The sequence below is a fragment of the Bombus huntii genome, chromosome 5 (assembly GCF_024542735.1).
Source record: "Bombus huntii isolate Logan2020A chromosome 5, iyBomHunt1.1, whole genome shotgun sequence".
In the NCBI taxonomy this organism is placed as follows: domain Eukaryota; kingdom Metazoa; phylum Arthropoda; class Insecta; order Hymenoptera; family Apidae; genus Bombus; species Bombus huntii.
The window spans coordinates 5,370,864-5,383,020 of record NC_066242.1 but is presented as its reverse complement, the minus strand read 5'-3'; the positions used below and the strand labels follow the sequence as shown (position 1 = coordinate 5,383,020).

Below are 12,157 nucleotides of genomic sequence, written 5' to 3'. Positions count from 1 at the left end.
TCTTTACAGTCATGCGTGGTACATCTTGTTTTAACCGACTTTTATACTCAAGACATTGATAACATTCAAATATTTTATAGTTCATATGAAGTTAAGAGGATGAAAGGGTAAGTCACTACTTTTCTAGTTCGAAATGTAATTAAAAATAAAAGAAACGTTTGCTAATCAATTCTTATTTTCAAAAGTATGGTAGATAATGCACCTTTAAATCACTAAATTAAAAAAAATTAGAAAAAAATTAGTTTCGTAGCATAAAAATTAAACAAATAAACGTTGTATAGTTTCAAAGAGTACATTATAAACGAATTAGTTTCAAGAATTTCCTAACAACAGTGGTTGCAAATTATCGTAAACTATGATAATATTTATAAATGGAAATTAATCCTATAAATATTAAATGATACTATACAATATTGTAAAATGTATTTTATATGATTTATCTTATGACACGAAAAATTTTTGCTAATATGTACAGAGAAATGCTTTCTTTGAAATGATTAGAAATTTGGAGGACATTTTTGTATATCTGTAGCACAATACGATATTGATACCGTGTAGCATTTGAGTCAAATAAGACGGTCGTTATAAGAAATGGTAAACATATAAAAACCATTTGGCAAGGTAAGACAAAGATTTTGCTGTTTCAAAGGAAGTATTTGTATCAACGAATATTAGTTATGCTATAAGAAAGCTATATAATTCAATTTATAATTTATAACTATATAGTTCTCTTTTTTCATAACGATTTTGCAAAAAAGATATTCTCATAATTATCATATATATATATATATATATATTATATTATTATATTATATATATTATATATATATTATATTATATATTATATTTTATATTATATATATATATATATAACAATCTACAACCGCAATATCGAATCGTTTCAATTAGTGTGAAATCGATACGAAAATCGATTCTAGAACAGTTTTGAAATCGATATAGAATCAAAGAATAACAATTTTAGATTTAGAACCATTATAAATATAATATACCTGGATAGAAGTGATAGACTGCAGATATTTTTTATGCAAATTCATGTTTTTATAAATATAAAGACTGGAACGTGGGTAGAAAATTGTTTGGATATGAAAATAATTTTATCGACAAATAAAAAAAAAATGAAAGCAATTCCGAAATATATACATAATTGGAAGAATATTTATATTCAAACATTAGAAATTCATAATTTAATTAATTCACTTACTTCAAATAGATTTGAACTCCGGATTCTTTACCTATAGATAAAGCACCGACTACTGCTGAATCTGAAAATGAGCCATCACCGAATCTGCAATGAACAGAAAATTACTATAGAAAATATCATTAATGTAATGAAAGAAAACATTTAAGAAACAACTAGCAGATAAAATTGGTACATCGAATTGGTAAGTATTAAATATTAAATATTGAATATGCGGAAAATGTATATGCCTTTAAAGTCATTCAAATTACAATTAATTAATATTTGTGTATCTGTATAGAACGTTATATAAAATAGATTGAAAATCATATGTATATAAAATATATCATAAAATCATATAAATAATTACTTTTAAAGTGATTTGGGATAGAATAAGATTATATAAAATATAATTAAATATAAATATCATTGATGTGCTTGCAAAATATAATACAACTACACTCTTTATACTTACAGTGGTGTGCAGAAAGTTCCACACTGGTAGAAACAAAAGCGGCATTTTAAAGAATCTTAATATTATATATTATTAATTATATGAATATAATAATACTATATAATTATTATCCAATATTAGTTAAATTCTCTTAGATATTGTTTATGAAATATGTAGTAAAAAAATTGATTGAAATTTTTGCACACCACTGTATATTCATTAAAAAGATATATGTAGTATATTTCGTTAGTTATTCTGTGTATAAAGTTATACAGCTCAGAAAATGTTTAAACTATTTTAATAAAATATACCTTTATGTATACTTTTATCAATGATGTTTCAACGATCAGGGATGAGTCCTTAATATTTCTTTATCTCTATACCGTTGCCGTATGATATTCAAAATAAAACTAGCTCCTTCAAAGCAATTGTAGCCTAGTATCCTACCAGATGTCCTAACATTGAAGATACCGTCCAAAACAAATTATATTGTTAGTATGATTCATATTATATTTACTATTGAATTCGCAAATAAAATTGGAATTAAACAGTTAAACTATGAGACATATTATATTTGCCACCGAATCGATAAATAAAATAAAAAAAATAAGCGGTTAAAATTTAACGCTTTGTATTTAAAGTGTATAGAAAATTATGTACTAATAATTTTAATTTGTTTCTGTACTCGATAATATTTATTAAACAAAATTTTTTTAAGAATTATTTTTAGTACAAAACTAGTACATGAAATAAAATAAAGAAATTTATTCAAATAAAACATATCTTGTGACGAAATCTTAAACTAAAACAAAATCGATTTGGATTAAATATATTAAATAAAGTATATCAACGTCTTTTTCATATTATATTTATACAGATATAAGATTATAAAATCTATACATAAAAAATATATATGTGTCTCCTATTCACGTAGTATCTTCACAGATATAAATAGAGAGTATATTATGTATAACAACTCTATAAAAGTAACAGCAAATACGGAATTCAATATTAAAATTATCGATTTATAGTTGTATAATTAGGGGTACAATTATATAATGAACTTAAATATCGCATTTTTCAAATTTCTTGTTACAAAAATATAATAAATTTATAGTGTCTTTCTTCCTATTTACATGTTTAGTTGTATACAAAATTTAACATGTATCTTAAAGTGCTGGAATTTTACAATTATGTGTGGAACTAGTATCTTAATGCTTAAGTATCACATTTATTTGCAATTACTTGACGGAATGATATCGTTTCCATTTTTTCATACTGAGAATGAACAAGATAAGAAAGCAACGAATAAGATCTGAATCTCATATTACTTAGCGACAAATAAATGTAATAATTTCAGGCATCTAATAATGTAAACATAAATAGAAATGTTAATTTTGATATCTTACATTAAATCTTTATAAAATCACATCGACAAATTCGAAAACTCTCCAAATGAAAATTTACTATTTTTTTTCTTACAACATTGATAAATTACATGTGCAGTTACTTTTGCAATTTAATATCATTACCGAATTAAATTAGATGTACTTTCTTACGCATACAATTTTCTACAACATTCTTGGAGAATGTCAGTGATTCATCGAATTCATAGAACAGATAATATAAATTTACATTACATTTACATCAATGAATGAACTTATCACATACTTGAAACTGATACTTTCATTTATTACACATAACTTACATAAAGTCCACGGATTTATCCTTATTCTGCAAGATGAACAAGCATTCCGAGCAGGAACAATACAAAAATTTTACTAACAAATATGGACTTGATGTGAATCTAATTACTTATCTAGCGATTACGTTATTGTACAATTGTTAGTAACAATCGTGCCTATTTCTTTTCTTTATTTTCTCCATTTGCGTGGTTACTTTCATCGTGTTTATCGGTTAAGCTTAAAAAATGCGTTAGATGAAGAATAGATATTACGCTCGACATATATGACGCTACATCTTCTTTCTTCACTGTTTTTAATTGTGCTACAACCGAATGATATACTCGATTGGCAGTTTTCGAGGATAATTGACCAATAGTTTGTACTGTATGCAGAACTTTGTTCTCATCAGCAGATATAGGAGCTATGAAATAAAAATATAGTAATTTAGAGGTTTATCCAATATTTTAATGTATATATATAGAGAGATGATATTTTGTTAGATATTTATAAATAATACATACCAGGTGTGTTTTCTTCTCCTTCAACTGGAGGGAAATAACGATCTAATAATCCGTTAATGAGAACGCTCGTATTATCAACACCTTGCACTGCCATAGTACCATATGAATTATTCAATAACTCATTAGCTTTGTTTATACTAATTTCTTTGAATGTATATGCGTGTTGCGCCGCAGACTCTTTTGCAGCGTGCAATTTGTCGATTGTTGGTTGCAAGGAACTACTCATTACAGCTTTCGCAGCATCGTAAATCTGTATAGAATAAATGAGATTCGTTAATCATATGAATATGTACATTTAGATATTGTAGCCTGTAACACAGATATTTTATTGTATAAACGAGAAATAATATATTTTTGTTGCCTTATAATCTATTAAATATGACTCTAATAGCTCCTAATTATTTCTTTAATAAAAATCTAATCGATTTTTAATTAATATAGTATTAGTACACTGTTTAGCATCTTTTCACATTTTAAAACAAAACGCATTTGATAAAAGATTCTACTATACAAATCCCCATTATCCAAGATTAGGGTCCTATCTCTTTGTTGAACAATTTCAAAATGCACTTTATGTCGCTCGATCCATTGTACTTTCGTTTCTTACAATTTTATCGCATGAAATATCTTTTCTGTATATCTTTCTTATTTCATTTTTATTAGAAGAGGTTTATAGTTTGTTGTGACTTCTTATTACTCAATCTCTATCTCGATATATTTACTTGCTGAGGTGGCTGTTTCACGATTGGTACTTTCTGCTCGACCACGTTCAGACCTTCGCACAATTTTTGGTCAACAGCAGTAATGTGTCCTTCGAATTTCTTTGCCAAGGGTACAGTAAGAGGAGCAGCCGTTGCAGTTGCATAATTAAATCCAGCTTCAGCTTGCGTCAGTGCCCAATTTATTAAATGATGCGAATCTTTCAAGTAAGAATATGTAGATCCAGTTTTCTCTATTGCCGAATGAACAACAGGAATGCTTTTTACGCGATTAATTACTTCCAGCTGAGGTGTACCATCAATTGCTTTATTGTCTGCCATTTTTTCTGAAAAATAGAAAGAAGTATTGATGATTATTTAATAAATGATGTATTTATTATACAGATACAATAAGAAAAAATTATGCAAATACAACAACAAATAAACTAGACTAAATTCCTTAATGCTTTGGTCTGATGTAACTTGTTGTTCAATTTCAACGTTACAATCGTGTAGAAATTTTTAATAAATTTATAAGATATTGTTATGACTTCAATGGATTATATTTTTATTTCTACTGTTACTAATCGCATAACCATTCGAGTCAATAAAAATAATCTTCGTTAATCATATTAATTGCGATTAAGCTATAAATAACTATTCACATTTAAAATAACATCCAATCAGTAGTAAATAAAAAAGTAACATTTGCCTTAAAAGCAAGATGATCGAATACGTTTTTATTTTATAATTTTATTACGTGCTATATTTTACATGCTTTTACGTATGTGTAACAGGAGAATAAATATTACCTCTACTTTGCAAACAATGATAATATGTGAAATAATATGAAGATAAAAATTATTTAATGAAAGTCAAGGATAACATGTGAAATTAAAAAATTAACAATGTTGCATAATTTCAAATAAAAATTTGCATGTAATCGGTGAATTAAGCAGAAGATTAAAAATACATAAGTATATTACATAAAATAAAGCTTTTTTACGATACCCAACTTTTCATAAGATTACGCGTATAATTCATGATTCTTTCGCTGTAAAATAAATGATACATTAAAATTGAGTACACAGTTCAATGTCCATTATGTAGAAAGATAACAATAAATCATGACTTTTAATTTCAAACGTGAATAAACGCACAATATGATAGTTCTTGTACTATATACTTTATCATTAGCAGTATTCAAATTCCAAGATTAAATAGTAATTAGGTGTATATATTGCAATACTTGTAGATTTTATACAGTTTTCAATAATATGTATCATCAAATCTTTCAATTATATTTTTCATGTTTTAAAAAGTGACAAATTTAATGTACATCTACTTCAAACCTATAATAAAAGGGAGGACGGAACAATTTATGAGATAGTACGTAACTCTAGAATAGAACAAACAATAATTATGGATGTAAGTACAGGAAGTACTTACGTAGTAGAGTCTTTTATAGCGTGTACGTTATCGATCTTTATTGTAAAATATTCAACCTTTTATGACTTTACGATAGGTTATGAAATTTCACTGGTCGATAACAATATGAAACGACAAAAATAGTATCAATATTACAATATTAACATAATAAGTAGCCAGTCAAATTAATTAAATGATGACAATAGAATATAAAAACGCGTTAAATAATATAGTTTTAATAATAACGCTATTAAAATATTATCAGATTAACGAATATATGATATATCACAAAAGATTACAAGTGTTTCTGGTATCTTCTTTAAGGCTTCAACTAAGAAACTAAATGTCAATTTATATTTATTAGTCATCACTGTAGTTATATTTTTAAAACTGATAAATGTGTTTGATATGTATGTAACGAAATGAAGATTTTCATAACTGAAAAAATATATTTTTTGAAGAACATTAATTAAGAAAATAGAAAAAAAGGAGGGAGGAATAGATTCTTTATATAAAACGTAAAAAATTTACTTAAAACAATCGCAATTGTATTGCGAGTAAGTATTAAAGTACATATACAGTTCCAATTCATTCTACTTAACTTTTCTTTAGATTGATATTTAATATAACCACAAATGATAGTATTACACAATATATACATCGTAAATATCTAATGCGTAGATGCATCAAGTATTAAGGAGTCAATCATTAAACATTATAAATAATATAACTTACTGATATTGCTGTGTAATACTTGATGCAACAGTTAGCAAAATATTAGTAAGAGAAGCGGGCCGCACTATAGTCAACGATACACACGACAGATCCAGCAATACTGGCGATAGGTAGGCAAAAAGCTTGGGTAGAAAATGGTCACACAAGTGGGGGTAGACATTCTTCAGGATCGTAGAAACTTGTATGTGCTTACTCTTCTTCTGTCCCCAATATTCTGGGCAAATACTACGAAACACAAATTATTATAGGAGTTTACATTGATACTTTCTACCCTTAATGATAAAATATTTGTCTAACAAATATCACTAAATTTATTCTAATAATTATAATATGGAATGTTTGATACCTATTTCCTTACCATAATAAAATTATCTTTATTACACTATTATGTCGTATATCCAATCATTCAATGTACTTTATAATTTATAAAATTTTTAGGTTTAGATATTATAGATTATAAGTTGCTAAAAAAGTAAAATTTGGTAATTACATAATTACTATTTAATTATTATTAATTTACTATGAATTACAATTCACATACTACATTTCATTTTAAACAAAATTGCTGATTTTAATATATAGATTATAAAATTTTTTACGTGTGTAATAGTGATATAAAGGTACTACAGTAATTTCAAGTAATAAAAAATTATAAGAAAATTTGTTGGTTACTGAATATATTATTTAATCGTGTTAATAACCTTCTGTATTCAAATGGAGTAGATAGAAGGGAACTTCGATGCGTGTCTACTGCCATGAACATGGTAGTGATTCTGCGCAGCTGTACTACGATGTGTAAACATACATGAGTAAAGATAGTACATATATACAAGACATCATCCATGACGTGGAGGTCACATCGTAATTCTTTTATACCGTAGAATACGTTGAATCCATTGATTCGTAATCATTTTGGCGAAACATGATTCGATCAATTTTTGATTCTAAGTAATTAAACGTATTGTTTTGTTTTCGAGATATTTGATACCTTAAGGAAATTTGGGGTTACTCAAATTTATTTTTAATTCACTCCGATTTTCATTTTTATTTTGTAAAATTGTTATTGTTACAGCTGCTGAATACTTAGCACTAGTAGTTTTATAATAATTAATCTAAATTACTTAAGTTTCCAAATTATATAATTATCTACGATTACTTTTTGATTAGAAGATGAAGGTAAAGGCCCAGAAATATTAAGAGATCAGTTAAAACAAAATATTATTATTACTAGAAAGAAAACTGAAGTAAAATAATACTACTGTTTAAGTCATATATACAGATTATTAAAAAAATGTTTAATAACAAAACCTTTAAAAACTAACAAATCTATCTTTCTTTTAGAAAGTATAAATAAAAAAATAGTTTCATAACAAGTAATTTTATACTTCTTTGTCAATATACAATTTTTATAAAAGCAATTATTGAAAATTATATTCAGGATGTTTTATTACATTTATTTAAAAAAACAATATAGTTCCTTTAATATATATACTAAATATAACTATTGTTTTCATCAGATATTAGTATATATGAAGAAATTTAATATTAAAGTACAAAACATATTTTTTGATATTTAATTTACTCTGATAATATTTCTTGTAAATTTTATGTTCCGTATAATTTTATTATTTTAACAAATTTATTACATTAACAAATAGATTGTGTCTATTTTCAAGAAGGAATTAAAGAACTATCTTCTACAGTAATACAAAAATAACAATATTTTGAATCACAGTATCTTATATTATCGCGTAGAATTATATATTTATGAGAGTTCTAATAACAAAACATTATTCTTGGAAAAGTTGGTCGTATATTTTTCATCACTGTCAATACAAATACATTTCAATCTCTTAAATGTAATATATAATACTTATATATTTAAAAAATGAAGTTTAGGAAAAAAAGTGATGTATTACAAAATGCACGCTAGAAATAAATAGAAGGCTAATGGAATCGGTAAAAGTTTTTTTTCATAGTTATCACCAACGAAACATCAATTTTGTTTTTTTGTCTCTGCGTTCGATGTAGTTTTCGAATTAGTCTCATGGGTTTGTATTTTGCTGTTTATGGCATGACGGTTCGTTAATAGTAGAAACTGAACCAAGGATTTAATATAGGCTTTTAAATTATCAGTGTTAATAGTGCCTAAGTGAAGTATTATATTCGAATACATGCGACGAGCAGCTTTATTAGATAAACGCCCAACCGTTTGTAAGGTATGAAGGAGCTTATCTTCTTCGTTCGTGTTTATCTCTGAAATGAAAACCAAATTATACTAACTGATATTACAATCAAAATTATTCTAATATAGTCGACTACATAATTTATAATCAAACTGCGGATTTTTTACATTTATGACATTTATAACACATATTTAGTAGGTAGGTAAAACAATTTTCCACGTAGATTCCATATAAACATAAATTTGCATAAATATTCGTAGTCTATTAATTTCTTATTTAATTTATTATAGTCTACTATACTGTATGTAAATACATAATTAACTACTGTTGCATTGATTAAAGAGATATAAACGTAACCCCAATCTATGATTTATGATTAATCTGAAATGTTTAAATCCTCTTGTTTTTATTAATTTATATTGATACTGCATTATTACCACCTATAGGTTATCTATTATTGATATTATATATTAAAAATTGTCTATTTAATAAAATAGCTCACCTTTTGACTGTTCGTCCCCCGTCGCAGGAAAATATTTATCGATTAATTTATTAACAGCGTCAGCTGTGCTGTCTAAACCTCGAACAGCTGCGATACCATACTGCGTTTCTAAAATCTGATTCGCCTTACTCCAACTTATGTCTCTGAAACTCAAGGCTTGCGAGATTATTAATTCGTTGACAAGCGAAATGCTCATTACAGCTGGTTGAACAGTTTGTCGTGCTAACGTATAGGCATTTTCTAGAATCTAAAACACAAAAAATGCACATAGTTAAAAATATAATAATTTTTAATACTAACGATAACTTTATATGTAACGTTTTAATACCTTTTTGTCATAGAATATTTATATTATTTTACAGCGAAAATTTGTTAATACAAATTATTACTGAATGATAAGATACAATAATCCATGATTAAATATAATTATATCTAGAATAGCAAGATTAAAAGAAAGATCGTAAGAATCGTGTTTGAAGATATGATAAAAATTTCTGATACATGTATTTAGGTTTAAAAATTCATGCAGTTATGACTTTTTAGATTCCGATGAAATTTTTATCTCGTTTGCCGGAAAAGGGGATAGATATCTGACCTGCTCAGGTTTCTCTTTAACCATTGGAACTTTTTCTTCGATTTTATCGAGACCACGGCACAACGTGTGGTCAACAAAGTGTATAGGGTTCTCGAGTTTCTTGGCGATAGGAACAGCAATAGGTACCGCTTGCTTCGTTGCATTACTTAAAGAAGTTTCCGCAGTGGTTAGTGCCCAGTGCACTAACTGATGACAATCTTTCACACGCAAATACGTCGCTGTTGATTTAGATATCGCACTTTCGACTACTGGAAGTTCCATTACTCGATGAAACACTTCGATATGCGGTAGCTGCATGACTTCGGTAGCCATTCTTTCACTATTTTAAAAAACTTGTGGCGATTTCAAACTCTGCAACAATTCAGATTTTTCGGTTTTACGATTTTTTATTTTCGAAATTACATTTATAAAACGTTCCGTTTTGGCCCCTATTATATTATTTATTCTTTAATGTTAGAATCTAATATTAAATAAAATATTTCTTTTTCTATTTTATTTATTAACTGCCAATATTCTGATAACTGAATGATTCTATTTTTATTAGAAACAATTCTTTATAAAGACATTTGTATTTATACTAATTTTATTGTATTACGTCTACGTTTCCATTCTCTGAAAAAGTAATTGTCAACTGTAACAATTTTAATCTTTGTGTTAAACTAAGTTTTAGAATAATATTGTGATAAGGACAGGAAATCCCTGTCTGATGATAAGGCAGGTTCAATGCACTAGTACATATATATATATGTATTCGCTACATATAGTGCTAAATATAACACTTTCTCAACTTTCGCTAGAATTCGCAATTACGTTTAGAAACGACTGAAGTTGAAAGTCAGTACGTAACACTTCGGAACAAGGCAACTTTCTTATTTATTTATTATACTACTGCTAACTACTGCTAATACTACAGCTGTAATTGAAGTATTATAATGTGTATCTATTTTCACATTTAATTTATTAATTTCACCGAAGTGTAGTAAATGATACTTGTAATTATATTAACTAAATTATAATATTTTCCAAAACGTAATTATGTATGAACATACTCATAAATCATTAATAAAACATATATTCAACTCATTTAATTTAGCTTCTATTAGTATTTTCTATTTCACTAAAAATATTTGCTAATTTCAAATGTTTATAAGGCTTGTGCATGTAGTAGGTATGTAAAATCTAAACATGAAATAAAAATCGAACATAAGAAACTTCTGAAATTAAAAAATATTTCGAAAATTTCAAAAACTTAGAACTTTTCAAAATTTTCTAAAATAAAATGTTGCTATGATACTTACAAGCTTTTGTTGTTACTTCCTTGTTTCTATAGAAGGCTTAGAGGGATTGATCGCGAGTGCAACGTAAATAGAAATGTGCTTGGTTGCACGCAGTCTTTACTCTTATAACTGGCTTACCGCCTGCGCGCTAAAGTTCGTTCATACGAGCCAATGAAAATCGACGAGAACATCTACAAGCGGTGATCGAACACATGCTACGAGGCTTCAAAGTCCGCTAAGACGACAGTGCTTTCACGTTATCATTATTACTGGAACAGCCGCTTAAAAATGGATGAAAATTCGTGATTAGCCACAAACATTGCAGCAACTATTAAGGACTTTATACCGACTTCTTTCATAACAACGCTACGTGGAGATTTTCATGTTTCTAACGCGAACAACTTAGTTGAACGATGATTTAAAGTCTGCCGGTTACATACATTACATATATATAATATATTTCTAATTATAATATATATATACATATATATATTTATTTATTTATATTTATATATATAAATATATATAGATATAATTATTTATATTTATATATATATTAAATATATATAATATAATATTATATATATATATTTAGAAAAGAATCATAGATCATCAAGGATTATTTGTCATACCATACCAGATATATTGCTTAACTATGAGATAAACATTAGTCTTCTCTGAATGAAAATTGTGCTTCACTTAAATAATTTGAAACTCGTAATAGTTGCAACTTTGTAAGAATATAAGATTACAAATAATTTGTTAAAAAGCAATTAAATTTTAAGCTTTCACTTCTTGCATTGTGATTAAACAAAAGTTTATTCTATTCTATTTTAATTCTACAATTTTGAATAAAGTATACAAAAAAACTGTATCTT

General features: G+C 26.5%; 2 protein-coding genes across 3 annotated transcripts; both read right to left on the bottom strand.

Annotated features, from left to right (window-relative positions):
• Positions 1-2,504: 2,504 nt before the first annotated feature.
• LOC126865987 (lipid storage droplets surface-binding protein 2-like) lies at positions 2,505-7,497 on the bottom strand. Of its 2 annotated transcripts, XM_050618986.1 has the most exons (6): positions 7,421-7,497; positions 6,720-6,944; positions 5,573-5,610; positions 4,581-4,903; positions 3,859-4,108; positions 2,505-3,758 (listed from the first exon to the last, which is right to left on the bottom strand). In XM_050618986.1, exons 1-6 carry the CDS (start codon positions 7,480-7,482, stop codon positions 3,514-3,516), a joined length of 1,143 nt encoding a protein of 380 aa, XP_050474943.1. In that variant the 5' UTR covers positions 7,483-7,497; the 3' UTR covers positions 2,505-3,513. The 2 variants fall into 2 exon arrangements, with proteins under 2 accessions (XP_050474943.1, XP_050474944.1); XM_050618987.1 differs by lacking the exons at positions 6,720-6,944; positions 7,421-7,497 and adding an exon at positions 5,743-5,765.
• Positions 7,498-8,509: 1,012 nt separating this feature from the next.
• On the bottom strand, positions 8,510-11,549 carry LOC126865530 (lipid storage droplets surface-binding protein 2-like). The gene is made up of 4 exons (XM_050618154.1): positions 11,301-11,549; positions 10,003-10,353; positions 9,408-9,654; positions 8,510-8,975 (listed from the first exon to the last, which is right to left on the bottom strand). Exons 2-4 carry the CDS (start codon positions 10,312-10,314, stop codon positions 8,716-8,718), a joined length of 819 nt encoding a protein of 272 aa, XP_050474111.1. The 5' UTR covers positions 10,315-10,353; positions 11,301-11,549; the 3' UTR covers positions 8,510-8,715.
• Positions 11,550-12,157: the final 608 nt, after the last annotated feature.

Bases quoted from the DNA above. Each gene is read 5' to 3' on its own strand.
- LOC126865987 (XM_050618986.1), bottom strand. From the start codon at position 7,482: ATGTTCATGGCAGTAGACACGCATCGAAGTTCCCTTCTATCTACTCCA. The intron at 5,611-6,719 runs GTAAGTTATATT...TTTATTTTACAG, and splicing joins AGTATTACACAGCAATATCA to CGAAAGAATCATGAATTATA. The intron at 3,759-3,858 runs GTATGTATTATT...TTTATTTCATAG, and splicing joins AGGAGAAGAAAACACACCTG to CTCCTATATCTGCTGATGAG.
- LOC126865530 (XM_050618154.1), bottom strand. From the start codon at position 10,314: ATGGCTACCGAAGTCATGCAGCTACCGCATATCGAAGTGTTTCATCGA. The intron at 9,655-10,002 runs GTCAGATATCTA...TTTGTGTTTTAG, and splicing joins TTAAAGAGAAACCTGAGCAG to ATTCTAGAAAATGCCTATAC. The intron at 8,976-9,407 runs GTGAGCTATTTT...TTTTCATTTCAG, and splicing joins GGGGGACGAACAGTCAAAAG to AGATAAACACGAACGAAGAA.